Source organism: Garra rufa, chromosome 18 (assembly GCF_049309525.1).
Source record: "Garra rufa chromosome 18, GarRuf1.0, whole genome shotgun sequence".
Classification (NCBI taxonomy): domain Eukaryota; kingdom Metazoa; phylum Chordata; class Actinopteri; order Cypriniformes; family Cyprinidae; genus Garra; species Garra rufa.
The window spans coordinates 26,034,357-26,059,170 of NC_133378.1; the positions used below are offsets into that span (position 1 = coordinate 26,034,357).

Consider the following 24,814-nt stretch of genomic DNA (forward strand, 5'->3'; position numbering starts at 1 on the left):
TTTCTACTTCTTGTTGTACGTGCTTCAGACTCAGATTTCATCAAAATATCTTCACTCGTGTTTCGAAGATGAATGAAGGTCTTACGGGTTTGAAACGACATGAGGGTGATTAATTAATGACAGAATTTTCATTTTTGGGTGAACTATCCCTTTAAATGCTGACATGTGTTCTGTGTGGCACTAAACACGTAGCATGTTTACATAGAAAAACAATGGAAAAGCAGTGCAGTGGAATACAAAAACATACAAACATAACAAGCTTGCTCGGTTGCTCAGAGAGCATGGAATTCGTCTTAGGATGCGGAATCCTTGGGTACGAATCTTGTGAAAAACACGACTCATGATGAAAGAGCTGAAGGATGAGATTAAAAACAAGCTAAAACGGCATGCTTGCAATTGCATTTTTACATCACATTCGCTTTTGTTCATACTATTGAATAGGTTTAGGTGTAGTGCAGATGGTACATTATTTTAATACGTCATGGAGTTTTAGAGTTATAGCACCACTCAACAGACATTTCAAGTCAAAACTGAGGTGGCACGAACAAAACCAACATCACATAAAATGTAAAATTAAAAATAAAGTGAATGGACTTTTATCATTGTAGGGTGGTTGTGTCTACATACTGTTAAGACACGTTTATATGCACACAAATTCATGTAAAAGTGAATTTTGCTTCCGATTTCCCCTTTAAATCCCAACTGCTTCTTTTACACCCAATGTGGCTACACAGAACAGGATGTGTGGAGTGAAGAACCATGAGATTTTATCACCTCAAGGTCTCTAAATTACCTCTGTGCCATTATATAAAAAGGAGTCCAACGCTGAGAGCATTACACAGCGTGGGAAAGTATTATGTTGTGTCAGACCTTCACTTCCACCTTGTCAGCTGATTGCCTGACCCATCCAGTTCAAAGCACAAAAATAGCTGCTGTTATTGTCGGATTGAGGTTGGCTCTCAAAGGCACAGCTCTTATTGAAAGGCTGAGGATCGAGGAATTGGACTGAGTGAGAATTGATTTTAAAACCCAACGACAGGGCTGCGATTAGGAATCACACTCCCTGAACAAGCACTTGGAGGATGTTTCTCCATGTACTCACAAGGACTATATAGGAAGTGAAGCACAAAGTGAGCTTGAAGGAGGTTATGTAAGAAACACAGAGTGACTTTATGTTCCGTGCTGCTGACGGGATCCAAAAACAAGTCATGTTCTTGGTATTTGGGAGTTGATGTAGCTTTAATCACGCTTCACTGCTGTTTTTCACTTCACAGTTGTTCTTTTTGATAGTGAGGTAAGCATACCAAATTTTGGTTTGCACGTACAAGACGTACTATGTGTTCTTAACATTTTGTTTTGACTTCTCAGAATTGTGATACAAACTGGCAATTTTGACTTTTTTCACAGAATTATGAGATATAAACTCGCAGTTGTGGGTTGTGAAGTCAGAATTATGAGATATAAACTTACAATTGTGAGTTATAAAGCCACAATTCTGAGAAATTGTCTTTTTCTCAGAATTGCGAGTTTATATCTCGTATTTGTGATGCTTGTTCTTAGAATTGCACGTTTATATCTTGCAATTCTGACTTTATAACACTTCCGACTTTATTTTTCCTTTATAACTCAATTTATATCGTGCAATTCTGAGGAAAATAGTCATAATTGCAAGTTTTAACTTAACCCTAACCCTAATCTTTCAATTATGACTTTATTTCTCACAAATGTGAGCTAAATCACGCAATTCTGAGAAAAAAAGTCAAAATTCGGAGTTTATATCTTCTAATTCTGACTTTATAACTCTCAATTTTGAGTTTATATCACGCAATTCTGAGGAAAAAAGTCACAATTGCAAGTTTTTATCTTTCAATTCTGACTTTATTTCTCGCAATTGAGTTAAATCATGCAATTATGAGGAAAAAAGTCAGAATTCTGAGGTTATATCTTTTAATTCTGACTTTATAACTCTCAATTGTGAGTTTATATCACGCAATTCTGAGGAAAAAAGTCACAATTGCAAGTTTTTATCTTTCAATTCTGACTTTAAATCAGAATTCTCAAGTTTATATCTTTCAATTCCGACTTTATAACTCTCAATTGTGAGTTTATATCACGCAATTCTGAGGAAAAAAGTCATAATTCTGAGTTTATTTCTTTTAATTCTGACTTTATAACTCTCAATTGTGAGTTTATATCACGCAATTCTGAGGAAAAAAGTCATAATTCTGAGTTTATTTCTTTTAATTCTGACTTTGTAACTCAATAGTGAGTTTATATCACGCAATTTTGAGGGAAAAAGTCATAATTGCAGATTTTCATCTTTCAATTCTGACTTTATTTCTCGCAATTGTGAGTTAAATCACGCAATTCTGAGAAAAAATTAATTCTGAGTTTATATCTTTCAATTCTGACTTTATAAGTCTCAATTGTGAGTTTATATCACGCAATTCTGAGGAAAAGTCACAATTGCAAGTTTTTATCTTTCAATTCTGACTTTATTTCTTGCAATTATGAGTTAAATCATGCAATTCTAAGAAAGAAATCAGAATTCTCGAGTTTATATCTTTCAATTCCTACTTTATAACTCTCAATTGTGAGTTTATATCACGCAATTCTGAGGAAAAAAGTCATAATTCTGAGTTTATTTCTTTTAATTCTGACTTTATAACTCAATAGTGAGTTTATATCACGCAATTTTGAGGGAAAAAGTCATAATTGCAGATTTTCATCTTTCAATTCTGACTTTATAACTCTCAATTGTTTGTTTATATCTCAAAATTCTGAGAAAAAAAGTCAGAATTGCAAGTTTTTATCTTTCAATTCTGAGTTTTTTCTTCCAATTGTGAGTGTATATCTCAAAATTCTAAGAAAAAAAGAGTTTGTTTTTTGTTCAATGGTGGAAACAGACTTCCATAGTAGAATGAAAAATAAATATTCATTATGTTTAATATTCTGCACTATTTCTAGGTGACTAATAAAAAAATCCACGCTAATTTCTTTATTTTAAAATTCAAGTTTTTACTCAAATGGTTATGCTGATAATATCATGTCATCATGCAATAAAATTTTAGCTTGTGGACTAAATATCAAAGAACCACAATAAGTCTGGTTTCCATGTAAGTACATAAAATATTCATCATCTCAACCTGCAGCAAGGTCTGTTTTGACTTTGTGTGAACATCCTTTTTATTTTCATGAGCTCTCCATCTTTCTCAAGGACGCATTGATACAGACCAAATAACCAAGAGCTGTCTTACTTTGTAGATTTGTTTTTTTCCTACGAACAGATATAATCCTTGTCTTCATGCATTTTCACAGCAGTAAGCCTGTTGTCATGGGAACATGAAGACGTACACAGGGAGAACGTTTCCCCCTTGTTCCAATGTCTTTATCCTACACAGTCACTCAGACTGTGCATCCATGCACGGTGTGAATATTAACACTGATGTGAAGAGCTCTTCTCATACATTTTTCATACGCTGAATGGCTAACAATCACAAAGAGATCAGATGAAGAAAATACATCGGCTGGCATTGCATATTCCATTGTATTCATTATAAACAACATTTAGTTTACCTAAACAAAACTAGATGACATTTATATGTCCGTGCTGCATAGGTCATGGCATTTGCATTTGTCTGTGGCTGGAAGACTTTCAGCCTGACCTATTTCTATAGTCTGAAAAACACTAGTATAAATACGACAGAACTCACACACAGGAAAATGTATTTCCTATCTGACAGAGCAAATGTGAGATAATGCGCCTTTTCAGGTGACTGATGTTGCCTAAAACCAACAGTACATCATGGTAACTGCTTCTAGTGATATAGCGAACTTGTTTACAATTCCGTCAATGCCGCTCCATGGGCCATCTCTCCAATCGTCTGCACGACTCATTAGGCTAAAGGCCTTGCTAATGGTGGCCATGTAATTGGAGTCATAAATAAGGCAGCCCCATCCAGACAATCACCAGACAACCCAAAAAAGAATGCCTGCAGGAGATAAAAGAGGCCTTATTAAGCAATGCCAAAAACAGACAGCATGTGAGGAGAAATTCTCTTAATATTTTTCTTTCCCGTTTTGCTCATATGAATCCGAAATATGAACTACCGCACTACCGCTGAGCAATTAATGAAAACACGTACAGGAACAGTACACCCAAAAATGAAAATTTGCAGAACATTTATTCCCCCTAAGGCCACCCAAGATGTAGATGAGTTTGTTTCTTTTTCGGAACAGATTTGAAGAAATCATCACTTGAACAGTCCTGAACAGTTAAACTGCCCACTTTTTTGTGTATTTGAACCCTTTCCAACAATGACTGTATTATTTTGAGATCCTTCTTTTCACACTGAGGACAACTGAGGGACTCATATGCAACTATTACAGAAGGTTCAAACACTCACTTCAGAAGGATGCCTCAGAAGGAAAAACGATGCATTAAGAGACAGGGGTGAAAACTTTTGAACGGAATGAGGATGTGTCCATTTTTCCTATTTTGCCTGAATATCATGTTTTTCATTTAGTACTGCCTTTCAGATGCTACAGAAGATGCTTACATGTTTCCCAGAGGTCATCTGGAGCATCAGTGAGTGTTTGAAACTTCTGTAAATGTTGCATATGAGTCCCTCAGTTGTCCTCAGTGTGAAAAGATTAATCTCAAAATCAAACGGTCATTGTTGGAAAGGGTTCAAATTAGTGGTGGGCCGTTATCGGCGTTAACGTGCTGCGTTAACGTGAGACTCATATCGCGCGATAAAAAAAATATCGCCGTTAATCTATTCTCAAAGTTGGGTTGGGAGCTGGGTCTAAACTACGTAAACTGTGATGACCTTCACCTTGATATTTTAGCGCGGATGACGTATATCTAGTTGAATTGCAATGTAGGGGGCGAGAACGAGTCTTCAACTTCTGTGAAATAGTGATGGGAAGTTCGGTTCTTTTCCGCGAACCGGTTCTTTCGGACAGTTCGTTTCAAAGAACCGGTTCAAAAAACCGGTTCACCAGTTCTTTTACGCTATGACGTAATGACGTCATTAACGTAATTACTATCGTCCCGCACCCATATACAGTTACATGCAGTGATCATATATGAGTAAGTTTTACAAGTCATACGTTTCACCAGATCCCCTCATTCAAGTCCTCAGTTAACCGTGCTCATAGCATTAGCACAGAGACAGTGGTAAAAAAAGAACTAGTTCGGCTCAGATGGAGTCAGTTATAGCAGGAGCTTGTTTGTTTGGCAGCTGCAGGAGTCACGCATGCGCACAGTATCAGCTCATCGATTCTCGAATCGGACGCGTCCGAAAGAAACCGGTTCTCGTTCAGTGTACTGGTGATCCGAAAGAAACCGACTCTCGTTCAGTGTACTGGTGATCCGACAACCGCTGCAACCGATTCTTGAGTCAAGAATGAGATTGGAGAACTCACACGGAGAGTTACTGAAACGTGCCGCTTGGTTTGTTTGTGCAGTAGTTTGATTACGTCATTTTTATCATTATACCACCGTTTAAAAGTTAAATACATTTTTTTATAATAATTTTAGTTTGAACATGGTTCAAATTATAGTTGTGTATAGTTTCATTAAAACATTGTTTATTTAATACAAACACAATTTTTGCATGTCATTATTTTTTATTACAGTGCAGCTAATTCATAAATCACATGTTTTCTTTTAATCAAACATCTCATTTATTATGGTACCACGGCACTTCCCTGACCAAGATCATAAAAACCCTTTAGCCAATAACCTAACAGAATCCTTAAGTAAACTTTTAACAAAACGTTTAACAAAATAGACCTGACTAATGTGCTTCATTTCATTCGCTTGAAAAATTACACGCATGCGCACAGTATCAGCTCATCGATTCTCAAATCGGACACGTCCGAAAGAAAGCGATTCTCGTTCAGTGTACTGGTGATCCGAAAGAAAGCGATTCTCGTTCAGTGTACTGGTGAGGTGATCCGAAAGAAAGCGATTCTCGTTCAGTGTACTGATGATCCGACAACCGCTGCAACCGATTCATGACTCGAGAACGACAACCGCTCTGGCAGCTGCTCTGCTCATGCGCATCATCAGCTCTCTTTTCACAGCCGTTCAAACACTGTTTGAGTAACTGAATAACTCGGGAAATTGATTTATTTTGAATCAGAGTGAGTGTCGGGCACGTTAAAAAGTACAAACCTTTAAGTAATTTGTGGATTAGTGCTTACTAGAGACGCGAACCGTTTCAAACGATTCAGTTCGATTTGGTGAACTGGTTCAACCGGTTCACTAAGAAGATCCGGTTAAATAGAACGATTCGTTCGCGAACCGGACATCACTACTGTGAAATTACCACATCAAATGAGACGCGCAGACATGGATGCAGTTATGAAGCCGCTTCAGGGCAGGTGCGTGCGTTGCTAGACCCTTTTTACTGGGGCACGTGCCCCAGTGAAAATCTGCTGTGCCCCAGTAAAATCTCAAATTTGAGTTATAATTTACTTTGATAATCCCGAAATAAAGACATTAAACTATATGCAACAACTGAATTGACGCTTCTAAAAGCAACGCAGTTTGTTGGAAGACTATGCACGCAGATAGGCTATCCATACCCGCGCGCCTGTATATTTTACTGGAACGCGCACGTCGTACAGCCTTTTGCGCAGAAGTACTTGGTTACACAAGTTTGTATAGTTAATTGTGTTGTAAATGCAATTGTCAAGCAGTTTGTAATGCATTTTGGAAACAGGAGATGAGCGCCTGGTCTAATGCGCCACCTGGCTTGAGAAACCCGTTCTCAAAGACTTACTTTTAGTCATTATTTGGGTAGCACACATATTCTGAATGCCTTCAGAAGAATTCAAATTAGCCATTTTAATCTAGATTAATCTAGATTAATTTCAAGATTTAATCTAGATTAATCTAGATTAAAAAAATTAATCTATGCCCACCACTAGTTCAAATACACAAAAATACAAAAAAACAAAAAACAAAAACAAAGAATTTGTGGAACCTGAAGTATTTTTCAGAACAACAGCGGACAGTTTAACTATTCAGGACAAACAAGGGACTCATGAACAACTATCACTAAACAAAAACAAAAAGGTCATCTCAGGTAACAACACAGTATTAAGAATTAGCTTATGTAAACTTTTGGACAAGGGCATTTTTATAAATTCAAATATCACTTTCTCGTGAACTATTATGTAATCGTCTTTTATGTGAAATACCTTACTCAGGACAGTACTAAATAAAAAAATAAAATGCATTTATATGATCCCTCTTAATTTGTTACAATAATTAACAGTTTGCAGATTCTGCAAGGTGTATGTAAACTTTTGACTTCAACTGTGTCCAAAGCTCAGTTGCTTTAAATATGCTAGAACCATTAAATCTGCCTTCAGCAATCATATAATGCTTGAAGTTGTTATAACTCAGACTATCTCAGTGGCTCTGACACAAAAGAGATGGACTGTTTGAGTGGGTGGAATATTATAGATGCTTCTTATGACATTTGCAGTGATTTACACATATGACATTTTCAGTGATGTGTGTAGCTTGTGCCTCTGCAGTAAATAAATTATGGACAACAATGTTTGTTGTCCTGATGACTGCACTGAAAATGATATGCTAGGCCAAACTGATGAAGTGAAAAAGACATTGGAGTTTGCATTTGTTTAACCAACATCAGCACCACCATTATGAGGTGATTTATAGGACTTATTTTAATATAAGTATAATTTTATGGCAGGTTTTTAATTTGACATTAAATGACAGCATCTAAACCAGCATATACTTTAATTTGTCCCAGATATACATGGGTATATTATATGAACATTCAAGACAGATAGTCCCCAAAAAATGTCTTCCCTATTTCATATCCCCATAAAACGGCATCTAATTGGCTCTACTGAAAGCAGTCAATAATTTATATAGTGGTAAAAATCCACAAATGCTGTAATTCAGTATTTCTTTTCTCAGTAACATCACTGCTCCATCATCCTGCAAGCAAATGCTTCCTCTGTGTCCAGTTTACCCTCTAGTGATATTCGCTCTGTGGACATTATAGCCTTCTATAGCTCTATGAAGGTAATTACAAGCCATCATTTTAATTCCTCATTCTCACAGAGGAATGATGATCTCTTTTTAACTCTCACAAGTGGTAACACAGGGTTTTGCTAATTATTAACATTTGAAACAAGAGGCTTCCAATCTGTCTTCTGGAAATCTAGCCAAAGCACGGTCTCTGCCAGAGCTGCTCTCGTGCCCTAATGGTGAAGTCCGTCTGAGAATCTCTCAGGAATCTAAGGGCCTACTCTGCCAAATCAGGCAGAAGAATAGCTATATACTGCTCTGAATCAGAAAGTGCATTTACTTATGCATTACATTCTTTGACACCTGTAGTGTCATGATGTAAACACACAAATAGAGCTAGAAACAGTTGAATCAACCCAAACAAATGCCATCAGAGTCTATGCTAAAAGACAGACACACAAACAACACTCTATTATCGGAGGTGAAATGAGGGCTCATGGTTGTGGGCTTACACACAAAAAATTAAGATCAGGGTTTTTTTTTCAGAATGATTATTGACATGAGCATATATGACCTAACTGCTATAGGGTTTTTGTGGGTCTTAAAAATGTCTTAATTCGCTCTTCCAAAAGAAAAAAGAAGTCTTGTTTTCTGAGAAATGGAACAAAATTAAGTAAGGTCATGTTTAAAACAAGAACAAATGTAACCCTGGACCACAAAAATAGTCTTAAGTAGCTCAGGTGTATTTGCAGCAATAGCCAACAACACATCGTACAGGTCAAAATTATCGATTTTTCTTTTATGCCAAAAAGCATTAGGATATTAAGTAAAGAGTTCTGTAAACTTCCTACCGTAAATATATTAAAACTTAATTTTTGATTGGTAATATGCATTGCTAAGAACTTCATTTGGACAAATTTAAAGGCGATTTTCTCAATATTTTATTTTTTTGCACCCTCAGATTTAAGATTTTCAAATAGTTTTATATCTGCAAAATGTTGTCCTATCCTAACAAACCATACATTATTGGAAAGGTTATTTATTCAGATGATATATAAATATCAGTCTTAAAAAATTGACCCTTCTGACTGGTTTTGTGGTCCTGGGTCACAAATATCTGCTAATAGTGTATGATAACTTGTTTTTTTTATATAATTCAGTTGATTTTTTTCTGAGCTCAATGGCCAAAAACAAGACAAAAATACAAAGGAAAAACATCACTTTTTGATTCCTTTGGTTGGCAGCAGAAGTGTTCAAGTGTTGTTGTTTATATGTATGTGTGTGTGTGTGTGTGTGTGTGTGTGTGTGTGTGTGTGTGTGTGTGTGTGTGTGTAAATCTATTTAAAAACTAATGGAGATTGGTTGGAAGTTGTATTTTCAAAATTGTAAGTTTTTGTGTGCTTCTTACTTGGTCTTAAAAAGGTATTTAAAAAGTCTTACATTTACCTTCATAAAAACTGCAGAAACTCTGTTCTAAATTATGAGTTATGATTGAAATACAAAACTAGAGAATAAAACACATTACCAGACAACAGTTTACAGAGGTTAAAGTGGCTACGCAGTATGTTTCTGGTTCACTCAAATGAGTTGGCTCGTATCACTCGGGAATCGTTTGGATCATGCTGATAGAGCTGTAATATGGTTTTGATCAGCCAAAAAGAACAGGCTCTACAGAGTTATTAGTTTAAGAATAGTTTGCACTAAACAGGATATGCATCATTGATTCGCTCAAAAAACCAAACAAAAAAAACGGCTCCTATGATTCATTTGTTTGCAAATCGGTTGGACTATGCTGGTTGACCTTTATGGTTTCATTTGGGAATCTGTTGGACTGCAACGGCTACACAGTAAGTTTTTGGTTTACTAAAAAGTACCAAACTGAACCAGGATTTCCAGGGCAAGGATATTGACAACATTCATGTTTGTTCTTATCATTTCCGGTCAGATAGGTGAAATATTAGGCTAATATCTTAATTAATACTGCTCGTATGTATCTTTACCACCTATTAACTTTAGTTTGTCAAAATATTGCACCCCTTCCTGCTTACTAACTCCATCTCTATATGATTTAGCAGTTTCCACATGTTTTTTTGTGGTTTAGACAGCATAAATTAGCAGAACATCATATTCAGTAGCACATTAACCGTGCAATCCATGCTGTTGTTTACATCTGAGTATCACCAGCATGGCCGGTAGCTGACCAAATCGTGACATAAGTGCAAACCTTCTATAGTAGCCTAGTGCAAGAAACACAAACACTGCCAGAGTATTTTAGTACGGTGTTCCTTTGCATCGGTGGAAGAATGCACATGTGAGAACCGAACGGATCTGAATCTCACTCATGTTTAATTTAAAAGTTGAACAGGTTCTTAGTTCCCAGCCCTAGACCCATTGTTAGATAAAAGATACCTATGCATCATGTTGATTCCTCTGCTACAGAGAGGTGTGCTGGGATTTAAAAAAAAAAGGAGAGTGATAGATAGAGAGACAAAGAAAGACACAATCAGAGAGAGAGAGAAGCAGCATGCCAAGGCAGTCCAAGCCAGGATTCTGTCTAATTAAAGAGCACAGTGGGGAGAGGACAACTCAAGTGAAACGCACAAATGTCAATGCCAGAGTCTCATAAAAGCACAGAAGTTGTCTAATAAATTGTTGAGACTCAGAAAGTTTAAAACACTGTTGATTATTATTAAACATTTTCCCCCCCAAAATACAACTGTGATGCTTATACTTGAATATTTCACCATATTTGCATTCTGGCTTTATTTCAATGTTTCCCTGCCCTTTGCAAACCCACCCTCTCATGCAGGCAGATGGATAATGACATGAGTGAGATTGCCTAGGGAAATAAATGCGACAAACCAAATCACAGAACATACAATTTAGCTTGTTTTATGCATCATTTCACACACAATTTAAAAATATCAAGAATAAATCTAATTGTTTAAAAAAATGCACTCTAAAAATCTGTCAAAATAGGGCACAATGTACTGTATTAATATAAAGTAATTTACCCTACTTTTTTTCTTTTTTTTTTAACCTGTATTTTTGAATTTTGTATCATCTCAAATTTACAGAAATGTCAGTAAAATTAATGTACATTTTCTGGTTATTTCTTTTTTTTAGTTAAATCTTCATTTCATATATAACATTTATTTATTTAGTGACATAAAAGGCCATAGATGGAGAGAACAGAAAGAGTAAGGCAGACAAAGAGTGCTCCTGGCATGAGAAGCAACAATTTTTGGTGGAGAGGAAAGCCTGGCTGAGCCAGATGGGCCGGGCCGTGATATGGAAGAGCAGCAGATGTCCAAAAAAGCTTCGGCATGGCGCTCATACCACTGCAAAGCCTCATGGTCCAGCCGGCACATGGGCATCACACACCTGAGCCACTCCAGATCTCTCCCATAATGACATTAATGGGAATACAAAGCTCTCGTTCGGTTTGAGTATTACTGTTAGAGATTATAAACTAAGCCAAGATTATTAAAGGTCCGGAAAAGTATGATACTATTTCTTTATAGGCATTCCTGACATTAAAATATAGATGGTTAACATTATAAGGCAAGAGGGACAAATACCTTATCCATTCATATGTCACATATGTTAATGGAAAATATTAAAACTAGTATTTTCCTCTAAATTTAACAGTGTATATTTCATTCTTTGTGGATTTATTCATATATAATTCATATATCATTTTGTATTGAAATTTGAAAATGCTGGGGATATATAAATAACCAATTATATTACATTTCAACAGTTCAAAACTTAAAAAAATACAATAAATCACCTCCCTTAGCAGAAACAGGAGTACTTGGTTACCCGTGCCAAGTGTTATTTCCATACTCTTATCTAAGACGCAGATGCAGAGAGGGGTCATGGCACTATTGTACTGTTGTAGACCCTTGAGCAGATGGGAATTCAGTGCATTGCTCAAGGGCTCACTGGCATAATCAGAGGAAATGCCCTGAGTCACATTTCAACACAGGTTTTCCAATTTACAGCACTGTGCTTTTCTCATTGCACCACCCGTCACTGCATTCCTGCCAAAATCCCCCTCGAGTATTACAAATATTGGATGCCAGAAGATTTAATGTGTTAATCTTAAAACTGATAGCCTACAATAAATAAAATAGCTTATTGTAGAATGGAAAATACTTGCCATGTCTTTTTTGTTGTCTTTTGACGTCAAAGACTGTGTCCAATTAATCTGCATACTGGCATACATTCATAGAAGGGTAGCCAAATTAGAGAGATTCCAACATGGACAGGTTGCATGACATCCCCTCTTTCTCAGAAAGCATGAACAAAACAATGCAAGGTGAAAGATAATATGACCTAGACTGCATACATGTTCACCAAAGTTTTGTTTGTTTGTGGGTCTGGCCTCATCCGTGACCAGTTATTTTTATCTGTACAAAACAGCTAGTTTTACCTCTTAATATTGCAAATTGGTTTTCCTTACCATATTATTTTAATGTATTATGTTAACTATGAACACTACAGTTTTACCGTTTACTGCACGTTGTTATTCTTCTCGTGAACCGGAAGTTTCACGCTTAGGCTTCCGCGATAAAGAAAAAGGTGGATAGTGTGATGTGGTGTGGTGTGGTATGTTTACAACATACTTTTTGCCGTTCTGAGTGTCATTTCAGATGATAGAAGCACACATGTCTGTCCCTGATGCCTGCGACGGAAATGGACCTTTGTTTGAAATCTGGCTACGCTTGCTGGTAGGAAGGCAGAACTGCTGCTCCTGTTGAATATTGAATAGCTTTACCAGAGTTGAGGTTAATATGCTATCATAATAATGATATTAAAATATTAATTTTCAGAATGAGAAGTCATGATAAAATACACAACGCGTTTACACTTTAATGTATCAAGAACAATTGTTTGAGTTTATAAAGGTGGCGAATTAGCGCCCTCTGTTGAGCACCTCAGAGCGGCGCACCAAACAGTTTTTAGATGCAGTACCGTTTCTGCTCAAGATTTCTATTCATAAATGTACATTAAAAGAATCTGTTCATGAACATACCTAATAAATTTAACTTTTACACCATTATTACCCAGGGAAACATTTTGACCTTGTAATAATATGCAACAACAATATTGGGGCATGTTGTCACAAAGCTATCAGAAGGGCTTTGCAGACAAATTTAATGAAGAAAAAATATGAAACAGAATATACAAAGATATCAACCCTTGCAAAATAAATTGTACTGAATAAACCACTAAAATTTGTATTGATCTTCTGATTTATCAGAGATAGTATATGCTTGGTGACAAGATGTGCTACTAATGTTAAAGATACTGAAGAAATTGTACAAAAACAACACATTGAATTAAACCTGAATTTTTTTTTTCTAATAACACTGAAATTGTATTTTGTTGTAAAACATGTTCAAATCATAATTTTACAGTGTACTACCAGTCAAACGTTTTTACGTTTTTTTTTATAGAAGTCTCTTTTACTCACCAATCCTGCATTTATTTGATTCAAAGTACAGCAACAAAAAACAACAACAAAAAAAACACAGTTAAATATTGAAATATTGTTACTCTTTAAAAACTGTTTTCTTTTTAAATATGTTTTTAAATGTAATTTATTCCTGTGATTTCACAGCTGAATTTTTAGCATTTTTACTCAGTCACGTGATCCTTCAGAAATCATTTTATTATTCTGATTTGCTGCTCAAAAACATTGATTATTATGTTGAAAACTGCTGAGTAGAATTTTTTCAGCTTTCTCAGAAATTAAAATCTCTTGTAACATTATGAATGTCTTTATCATCACTTTTGATCAATTTAAAGCATCCTTACTTCCTAACATCCTTGGTTTTAAAGGTTGTATCAGCGATTTCTAGCCTAAAACATAAAGTGTCAATTTCAGCTGACCTTTCTTCACGATCCGCTCGCTGCTTGCCCCATAAATTGTCTGTGAAAAAAGCGCGTCTCTCTGGTCTGCCTAGGGTCCGAGATATGCCAAAAAAACAATTGGCACTACCAACCTTTCCACACATAAACAAACAGTGTTCCAACCAATCAGCGTCAGGGGTTTGGTGTTGTGGACTTTCCTACTGGTGCAGGGATGTGAGGGAGGCGGAGCGAAAGTCCACAACACCAAACCCCTGACGCTGATTGGTTGGAACACTGTTTGTTTATCTGTGGAAAGGTTGGTAGTGCCGATTGTTTTTTTTGGCATATCTCGGACCCTAGGCTGACCAGAGAGACGCGGTTTTTTCACAGACAATTTATGGGGCAGGCAGCGAGCGGATCGTGAAGAAAGCTCAGCTGAATTTGACACTTTATGTTTCAGGCTAGAAATCGCTGATACAACCTTTAAATGGCATAGTGTATAATGTTACAAAAGTTTTTTATTTCAGATAAATGCTGATATTTGGATCTTTCTATTCATCAAAGAATCTTAAACAAAATTACTCAACTGTTTTAAATATTGATAATAATAATACTAAAAAAATGTTTTTGAACAGCAAATCAGCATATTAGAATAATATCTGAAGAATCATGTGACACTGAAGACTGGAGTAATGAAGCTGAAAATGTAGCTTTGATCACAGGAATACATTACATTTTAAAATATATTCAAATAGAAAGCAGTTATTTTAAATGGTACAAATATTTCACAATAGAACTCCTTTTGCTGTATTTCAGATCAGAGCAGAAGAGAATTCTTTAAAAAAAACATTAAAAATCTTACTGTTCAAAAACTTTTGACTGGTAGTGTATCTCATTCTGAGAAAAACCGACAGCTTAATATATCAGCCATTTACACATAAACCTGATAAAAAACAGCATAGTTTAACAGAACAGAATCCTTTTATTCAAGTATGAAAATGTAAAGCACATTTTAATTGTAGCATACAATTCAATCATGTAATACAAATCAACACAACTACAAAGGCAAATTATTTAATTTGAACAATCAGTCATCTGAAGAGGTCTATTTTATAAATCTGATTTTGAAGTGCATAGAGTTTTGCATGACAGTAACACTTAAGTCCTACAAATCCTGACTGAATTGGTCCTTCATAACACAAAGGTGAGAGTAAGAGAATATGGTATCAAAACAAAACTCAAATCTGACACTGTCTTCTGTTTAGTGATACTGTAAAACATAAGCAACCTCTAACAACACAAAAAAACCTTAACACAAAGTAAATGTTTTGGTTTGCAAAACAATTCAAGACCTTTCTAAATTATGATGCATTTCGCTTAAAGCCGAAAGACCGCTAAAAGGTTAATGCTTCATATTTATCAGAACACATTTGAACCAATACAAACAAGTAATGAGTACCATTAGCTAAAACAGGCTGTGACCTTTAGCAGAAGGCACAATAACATTTCAATGAGAGAAATACAAAACAAATTTGATAAATCTGCTTCAACAGCAGTCTAGTATATTTTTAAGATATTTGGATGACTCTCACAAAACCTGGATCACATCTCACATTGGAATCAAAAGATTGTGTGTTTTGCATGGTGTTAATTATTATAAATGCAATTTAAAAATTCAATTTTAGCTATTTAAAATAAAATTAAACTTTGTGCTAAAAAATAAAAGTGCATTACTGTTTTACTGTAGCAATGTGTTGATCAGAAAATAATGATATATTTAAAAAAAATCTTAATGGTGCTCAAATAATGTAAATGCAAAATATAATATTTGTTTCTTTTGATTTCAGGGTTAAATGTGACCTGGATGTATTTTTGTGAGAGTCACTCACTGTGTTACAGAATTATTTTCTACTTCAGCAAATTTGCTGATTCTTCAAAATAAACTGAGTGCTAGGCTTTGCTCCAAGTCTGAGGCATAAACACAATGGTTACAGCAAAGTTGAACTATTATGTTTTAGTTTGGTTTAAGTGGTTTAAACGCCCTTTCGTTTTGACATCATTTTATATATATACGTGACAGACTTAAACATCCAAAACGGATGAACTCAAAAATCCGTAAACAGCCTAAAAATACAAACTAGGGAAAACTGAACCTAACAAACATAAGCAAAAAATATTGAAATGAAACACAAACGGATGTTACGAATGTTCTAAACTTGCATCTCTTTTACTAGGACCTTATAATTAGAAAGGCCCACAAATAACCTCTCTAGATCCTGCACTCTGGAAGATCAGGCAGAATCCACTTTAAATTCTCATAATAAAAAGATTACCTCCATTGCAAAGTGCCTCTTAGTGCTGATTACGAGAAAAAAAAAAAGGTTGTGTGGGATTGTCCCAGCTGTACCCATTTAACTGTGCTATGCCATTTGTCCCTCATTTCTCTTTTTCATCCAGATGTTACCATCAGCTGAAAGTGTGGATGGAAGAAACTGAGTTATAAGAGGAAGGCCGGCAGCCTAGAGATTCTAACCTGAAAGAGGGAAGAGGAAGTACTCTAGATGAGGAGTCGTGTACACCTTCGTGACATTCACATTTTAGCAGTCCAGTGGGTCTCTTAAACTCAGCTGAGTATATTGAACAATCTGTCTCAGTAAAGTGCACCCCAGGTTTGTACCAAAGAAAATAGTGTATGTGAAACACGCTGCCTTCACTCAGGTAAACTAAAGAACGAAGCTAAACATAAAGACTGAAATGAAACCTTGTTGAAACAGCGTCCTGACCAAATCAATGCTGCAGCAGATGACTGTGGCTTCCGCACAGTGTGTTTGTGAAGAGACTGTGGTCAAGCGCACACGTTTGCCATCCTTTTGAAACTTCTCAAGTGCTTGACATAAATCAATCAGCTGTTATTCCTTTCTCCCGCAGTTCCTCTGTCACCCGCACAAGGTATGTAGGATCTGGATAACCAAAGCTGAAAAAAAGCAATATTACGTTAAATTCTGTCATTAATTGCTCACCCTCATGTCTTTCCAAACCTGGAAGATCTTTGTTCATCTTCAGAACACAAATTAAGATATTTCTGATGAAATCCGAGAGTATTCTGACACTACAATGTGTTCGAGGCTCAGAAAAAGTAGTAAGGACATTGTTAAAATAGTCCATGTGACATCAGTAGTTCAACTTTAATTTTATGAAGCTACAAGAATACTTTTTGTACACAAAGAACACAAAAATAAAACTTTAAAAATCATTTCTTCTCTTCAGTGTTAGTCACAAGAGTACCACGACACATGGAGCTGCTGTTCTGACGTAGAATTTGTTTGCGCTTCACCTTGTTGCGCTTCACCAAGCGCCAGGATCGTCTCCTAAAGAGGATTCAGCTGCGGGATCGGAGTGCCACCAGTGCAGAGCTTGCTCAGGAATGGCAGCAGGCAGGTGTGAGCGCATCTGCACGCACAGTGAGGCCAAGACTTTTGGAAGATGGCCTGGTGTCAAGAAGGGCAGCAAAGAAGCCACTTCTCTCCAAAAAAAAAAAAAAAAAAAACATCAGGGACAGATTAATCTTCTGCAAAAAGTATGGCGAATGGACTGCTGAGGACTGGGGCAAAGTCATATTCTCCGATGAAGCCTCTTTGCGATTGTTTGGGACATCTGGAAAAAGGCTTGTCCGGAGAAGAAAAGGTGAGCGCTACCATCAGTCCTGTGTCATGCCAACAGTAAAGCATCCTGAGACCATTCATGTGTGGGGTTGCTTCTCATCCAAGAGAGTGGGCTCACTCACAATTTTGCCCAAAAACACAGCCATGAATAAAGAATTGGTACCAAAACACCCTCCAACAGCAACTTCTTCCAACAATCCAACAACAGTTTGGTGAAGAACAATGCATTTTCCAGCACGATGGAGCACCTTGCCATAAGGCAAAAGTGATAACTAAGTGGCTCGGGGACCAAAACGTTGAAATTTTGGGTCCATGGCCTGGAAACTCCCCAGATCTTAATCCAATTGAGAACTTGTGGTCAATCCTCAAGAGGCGGGTGGACAAACAAAAACCCACTAATTCTGACAAACTCCAAGAAGTGATTATGAAAGAATGGGTTGCTATCAGTCAGGATTTGGCCCAGAAGTTGATTGAGAGCATGCCCAGTCGAATTGCAGAGGTCCTGAAAAAGAAGGGCCAACACTGCAAATACTGACTCTTTGCATAAATGTTATGTAATTGTCGATAAAAGCCTTTGAAACGTATGAAGTGCTTGTAATTATATTTCAGGACTTCACAGAAACAACTGAAACAAAGATCTAAAAGCAGTTTAGCAGCAAACTTTGTGAAAACTAATATTTGTGTCATTCTCAAAACTTTTGGCCACGACTGTACATAAAACAGTCTTTGTAAACGTGTCTGAAGATTTCGCCAGAGAGGAGGAATTTTTATGCCCAGCCTTACTTTAAAACAGAATATATGGAGAATGAACTACGAGAGATTAAAAGAAGAAAAGAAACTGTTAAATAAAGTTATTTTTATTTTCTTTATGTACAAATACGTAAGTATTTTCTTAATTTTAATTATAAAATTAAGGTTAAACCACTGATGTCCCATGCTGTCTATGCAGGGTCAGAAAGCTCTTGGATTTATATATAAAAAAAAAATCTTAATTTGTGTTCTGAAGATGAACGGAGGTCTCACGGGTTTGGAGCGACATGAGGATGAGAATTTCCCCTCTATCCCTTTAAATTGATCAAAAGTGACCATAAAGACATTCTTTTTTCAAGAGATTTCTATTTCATATAAATGCTGTTCTTTTTAACTTTTTATTCAGCAATAATTTCAATAGATTCCACAAAAATGTTAAACAAGACAATCATTTTAATTTCTTGAGCAGCAAAACAGCATATTAGAATGATTTCTGGAGGATCATGTGACATATTTTCTTTCGCAGTAATAAATTACATGTTAGAATATACAGTGGTGGCCAAAATTGTTAGAACACTAGTATTTTCACTATCTGAAAAGCTTTTGCTGTAGTGTGACAGTAGGAAATATCAGTTTACGTTTCTAAATATTCATTTTGCCATTAATTGTGACCCTGGACCACAAAACCAGTCATAAGGGTCAATTTACTTAAATTGACAATCATACATCATGAATGTCAATTTCAAAAAATTGACCCTCATGACTGGTTTTGTGGTCTCGGGTCACAATTGTAATAATCCAGTGAGATTTTTGTTTGCACAACAACCAGTGCTCCACACAGAGATCTGATCTCATCAACATCCAGTCTGTCTGGAATGACATAAAGAAACAGAACAAACTGAGACAGACTAAATCCAGAAGAACTGTGGCAACGTCTCCAAGAGGCTTCAAGAAACCTACCTGCAAAGCTACCTGAAAAACTAGGTGCAAGTGCACCTAGGGTAAAAGCTGCTTTAAATGCAAAGGATGGTCACACCAAATGCTGATTTAATTTAGTTAATAGAAGTTAATTGATAAAGAAAATCTATTTATGACGTGACATTTATGACATTTTACAGCATTTTTACACAAGTGCCTAACGCTTTTAACAGTACTGTAGCTTTGCAGGTAGGTTTCTTGAAGCATCTTAGAAACGTTGCCACAGTTCTTCTGGATTTAGTCTGTCTCAGTTTGTTCTGTTTCTTCCAAATGGACTGGATGATGATGAGATCTGTGTGGAGCACTGGCAAAAATTAATGGCAAAATAATTGTTTGGAAATGCAAACTGATATTTCCTACTGACACAATACAGCAAAAGATAGAAATAACTTACTTAAAACCATTTTTAGCTGGTGAAAATACTAGCGTTTTAATCATTTTGGCCACCATGATTGTAATAATATTTCACAATATTACTGTTTTTACTCTATTTTTGATCAATTAAACACAATGTAATTTTAAAAATGTAATGGGATAACTTAGACTCCAAATTTTGACTCTCAGTTTTATGTTCAAGTCAAAAAGCAACTCCAAAGAAAACATTCCTGTGGTATCACTGATTCCCCAGATATAATTTAGCAAGCAACTAAACTGCATACCATCGTGGGCCACCCCATATGGAGGTCTTGTGGTGGATATCATTCCAGGTAATGACATTATGCATGCCGGTGGTCATGGAGGTGCCTATGGTGAAGATGAGGCGCTGCTCGAAGGCACGCCGCAGCATGCGTAGGACACGGTTTCCCTCAGGGCTGTCTGGCAGGTATGCTACCCGGTCTGTGCCTGGATACCTCACTCCAGGGTTTGGATGCTCTTGCTGAAAGAATTTTAAAACATAACTGTGTCTGATTACAGTTTCCGTGTGGAATTAATGAAATCTGTTCTGTGGTTATCTTAATGCAAAACACGTTGCTGTTATAATCTGCCTGTAAGCAGTACTTACCGCTTGCAAACCAGGAGGGAAACTGTAAATAATGCATATGCAGCCGCAACCTTCATGTCCAGGCAATTCCAGGTCCGGGTCTCTTTCAACCATCATGGTCCCATTGGCCGGTTGGTTCCCGATAAGTTGTCCATACACCAGCCTGCACACAGGACAAGCCTTTTTGACTTGAAAAGCCTGTTCTAAGCAGGACCGACAGAACGAGTGGCCGCACTTGTCTAGAGTTGTCTTTTCCACTATTTCACCCATGCAGATAGAGCAAACGGTGCTCTCTTCTTCATGAGTGATGGTTAATTCGGCGCCGGTCCTTGCTGCAGGCTCATGTTGCATGGGTAAAACCACACAGGTGTCCATATCTGCATTTTTCCTGTATTTCTGCTGTTGCCTCTGTGAGCGTCGTGGTTGAGGGGGAGGCGGAGGTAACAAGCTCCCTTCCCCGTCGGGTTCCATTGCCGTCACGCATGGTAACAGAGAACGTTTTCTTTTAGGAGCCGCTTCTTGTTTAGTCATCTCTTTCCGGGCACAGCGGCATAGGTCTATGAAAGCTTTTCGTGTAACAGGAGAAACCGGCCCCTCCATCATGCCAGATCTGGCCCTGCTGCTGCCTTCCACCGGGGAGAGCCGCACGGCACAGCAGCCGCCACGCTCCCCACGCCGGATGATGTCTGCGCTCAGTCCCTGCTTGTCCTCGAAGTCGACCAACCAGGGACGTCCAGCGGCTGCAAGGTAATCCCACACCGCCTGCGACACTAGCACCTCGTCACTGCCCTGCCCCGCTCGCACGCTCATCTCATCAGATGAAACTGTGAGGAAAAGAGATCGGTTTGCAAGAGTCAACATGAAGCCACTAAAATGTATTCAGACACCTTCAACATTTTGCACATTATCACAGCTATTCGCTATAGTTTAGAAAATGGTAATAAAGTATGACAAGAACTCAGAGTTAAACTGTCAGAACAAAGTCAACTGCATGAAGAATTTTGGGGGTATAATATGTCCCAGTTTATTTTATTTTAATATTTTTTCCCTCGCTTACATAAATGAACTATAGTGTCCTGCACCCACTAGCAAAAAAATATTAAAAAAAAGTGATATTTGGTGTCTGAATAATTTTCTATTTTGACTCTATCTATCTAAAAGAAAAGTGTATAATTTCCTTTTCCTTTTTATTTAATTAAATTTTTAAAAAATGTTTTAAATAGTTTTATGTAATCTTAAAAACAACATAATTATATGAAGAATATAATTCAGAAGAAGAATTATCTATATTATATATAGCTAAATATATCATTAAAATAATAATCATATATATTATAAATATTGTAAAAAAATATAAACAACTTTAACTTAAAAATTAAATATCTATTTATCTAGCATTTTAAAGAAAAGGTGACTCTTTGTACAGATTTTCTTTATTTTAAATAACCATAAAAAAATTTAACTTTTAAAATAGTTTTATTTATTCTTAAGAACAGCTTTATAATTATACAAAGACAATTATGATAATTATATATTATAGCTAAATATATCATTATATCAGCTTTCAAAAAATAGTTTTATGTAATCTTAAGAACATCAATCATATATAATTACAAATATAGTATAAAAATACAAACATCTTTTGTTTAAAAAAAATCTATCTATTATTTATATAAAAAAGTGTATATTTTTAGAGTGTCTATTTCCTTAGATTTTTTTTAATTTTAAATAACCATTTAGCTGTTTTTAATAGCTTTATGTAGTCTTAAGAACAACGTAATTCTACAACGAAAATTATGAGAAGTATAATAAAAAAATAATCATATATAATTATAAATATAGTTAAAAAAACTACTTTTTTATTTTAAAAGTAAAATGTTTGTCGTATCTGTCTATTTGTTTTATTTCCATTTATTCAATAATTCCATCAATGTAAGGTCTTAAGAACAGGGTAATAATACAAAATATAATTTAAAATGCGAATTAAACTAGTTTTACATGACAAATAGCATGTCACACTACAGAATACTGATGTGACGTATTGATTTCATATCAACTAACTAATTACAGTAATAATCCACCTTTTACCCTTTTTACAATTTTTGAAGTTAAATATTAGCTTGCGCTTGTTATCAGTTCACCCTTTTCTTGTCAGGAGAAACATATGATGAATAATATACGTGTAATGAGTCAACCCTGCATAAATTCACAATACTTCACACCTGACAAGAGCTGCAGGGTAGCATGCAAATTCATCTCAGCCAGATCTTACAAGCTCCTTGTGCTTAATCTCTTATAAAAAGGATTACATTACTAGGTTTAATCATCATAATATCATTTACCCTTTTACAGTCCTATCGATTTGTGGCTGTGCAGCAGAAGGGTGGAATATTCTAGACAATGAAGTTTCTTGCATGAATAGGCTGTGCTGAGTATTGCTCATTGAACACCAACAGGCAGCTGTGCAGAATCACATCAGCTGCTCTGAAATGTGTTCACTGTATAAACAAAGGACCGTTCTGTGTTGCTCTACCTGCTCCTGCTCATGAATGTCACTTGATGCTTGCAGTGGTTACATTATTGAAACTAAATTACCTTGTGATCCCATAAATTCTCGTTAATTGCAGTAACAGGCCTATTTCCCTGTTTTAGAGAAAATAAATATACAAGTTAGATCAAGACATTGTTTATTTTGCGGCTTGTCCAGCAACCTGACAGATGAAGAAGAAAAAGGATGGCAGTTGCCTTAACCTAAGCATTTCCTAAATAATAATGACAATAATGTAAAAACACATTGGGATAAAGCCTATTGTGTTCATGTAATAGATGAATTCACCTTCTGTAGTGACTTTGCCGGAAGAGATGAATGTAAAGGGAACCTACTGCAACTGGAGAATGCCTGCTTCCACTCGACGAAGAAGTCAACAGACGACCGCTGCATTGAACGTGCCGTTAAACTATGACAATCCTGGCGAATTAATGCTTGGGATATCCTATTCAAGTTCGGATGACACTTCGCTCGATCAACACACCAGCTCAGTCTCTTTGTGGTTTTCCAATTCCCCGTCCTTGGCCACAGGAAGACAACATGCATACAAAGAGCATCGTTGACTGTCACGACGAAACTGTTTAGCCTTTAGCTCGTTCGCGACACTAACTCTCTATGTCATATTTCGTAATCGCGTACTTCCCTCTTAGTAATTACATTGAAAATCCCCTGAATACAAGATAATGTAGGCAGGAAGTTCGTCACTCTCTAGTCCGTTGGCTGAGCCGGATTAGACATTATGGGATGTGGCCACTGTGTGGCGCTCTTTAAGACCACACCATCAATCGTCTTGTTACTTTACTGTCTGACCTTTACGTTTTTATTGTTAACCCTTTCTGTATATATTAACGGGACTGATAGATATTTTATATTAATAATACTTTGCAGTTATCACTTTATTAACATTATTATTGCTTTTGTTATGTGATATTATTAGTATTATTATTGAATTATTTGTATTTATTTAGTTTAATGACACTTGTTTGAGTATTGATGCTTTGTATGCAAATCATGATTTGACTATTTTTATAAATATATATGATTATTATTGTTATATATGTAGGTATGTCTAATATATAGTTCTTCTTATATAGTTGTCTTTGTATAATTATTATGCTGTTCTTAAGATTACATGAAACTCTTTAAAAAGTAAAAAAAAACTAAATGGTTATTTAAAATAAAAATAGGAAAAATAGGAAATAGTCATCTAAAATGTAGACTTTCTTGAAAAAATATAGATAGATAGATAGTAAAAAAATAGTAAAAATCATTTATATTAATTTTCTAACAATATGAATAATTATATAAATATATTTAGCTATATATATAAAATATAATTATCATTATTTTCTTTATATAATTATTATGCTGGTCTAAAGAATACATAAAACTATTTTGAAGGTATAAAAAGCTAAATGGTTATTTAAAATAATAAAAATATGAGGAAATAGTCACTCAGATAGATAGATAGATAGATAGATAGATAGATAGATAGATAGATTTTTTAAAGTAAAAGTTGTTTATATTTACTTTTTAACAATATTAATAATTATATAAATATAAATAAATATATTTAGCTATATATAAAATATAATTCGAATTATTTTCTTTATATAATTATGCTGTTCTTAAAAATACATTTATTTACAAGAATACTTTTTGGAAAGTTTTTTTTTAATCTGAGGAAATAGTCACTCACCTAAAATATACACTTTTTAAAAAATGATAGATAGATAGATAGATAGATAGATAGATAGATAGATAGATAGATAGATAGATAGATAGATAGATAGATAGATAGATAGATAGATAGATAGATAGATAGATAGATAGATTATTAAATTGAATTAACAAAATTAAATTAACATTGCTGCTATTTATTTATTTATTTACTTTGCTGACACTGTTGCTTTGTTTGCTTTTGCAATATTGTATGTAAATCATCATCATAAAGTAGATAGATAGATACATTTGCAATTATCACTTTATTAGAATTACTTCTATTTATTTTT

At 35.5% G+C, this 24,814-nt stretch overlaps 1 protein-coding gene across 4 annotated transcripts; it reads right to left on the reverse strand.

Moving 5' to 3' along the window:
* Positions 1 to 14,844: 14,844 nt before the first annotated feature.
* Positions 14,845 to 23,511, reverse strand: dtx3 (deltex E3 ubiquitin ligase 3). 4 transcript variants are annotated; one of them, XM_073823583.1, is made up of 5 exons: positions 23,138 to 23,511; positions 22,850 to 22,897; positions 20,276 to 21,078; positions 19,932 to 20,149; positions 14,845 to 16,856 (listed from the first exon to the last, which is right to left on the reverse strand). In XM_073823583.1, the coding sequence occupies exons 2-5, from the start codon at positions 22,860 to 22,862 to the stop codon at positions 16,781 to 16,783; spliced, it is 1,110 nt and encodes a 369-aa protein (XP_073679684.1). In that variant the 5' UTR covers positions 22,863 to 22,897; positions 23,138 to 23,511; the 3' UTR covers positions 14,845 to 16,780. The 4 variants fall into 4 exon arrangements, with proteins under 4 accessions (XP_073679684.1, XP_073679683.1, XP_073679682.1 ...); XM_073823582.1 differs by having other exon boundaries at positions 23,091 to 23,511; XM_073823581.1 differs by lacking the exon at positions 22,850 to 22,897.
* Positions 23,512 to 24,814: the final 1,303 nt, after the last annotated feature.

Bases quoted from the DNA above. Each gene is read 5' to 3' on its own strand.
- dtx3 (XM_073823581.1), bottom strand. From the start codon at position 23,348: ATGCATGTTGTCTTCCTGTGGCCAAGGACGGGGAATTGGAAAACCACA. The intron at 20,150-20,275 runs GTAAGTACTGCT...AAATTCTTTCAG, and splicing joins TCCCTCCTGGTTTGCAAGCG to CAAGAGCATCCAAACCCTGG. The intron at 16,857-19,931 runs GTATGCAGTTTA...GCTTTTTTTCAG, and splicing joins ATATGGGGTGGCCCACGATG to CTTTGGTTATCCAGATCCTA.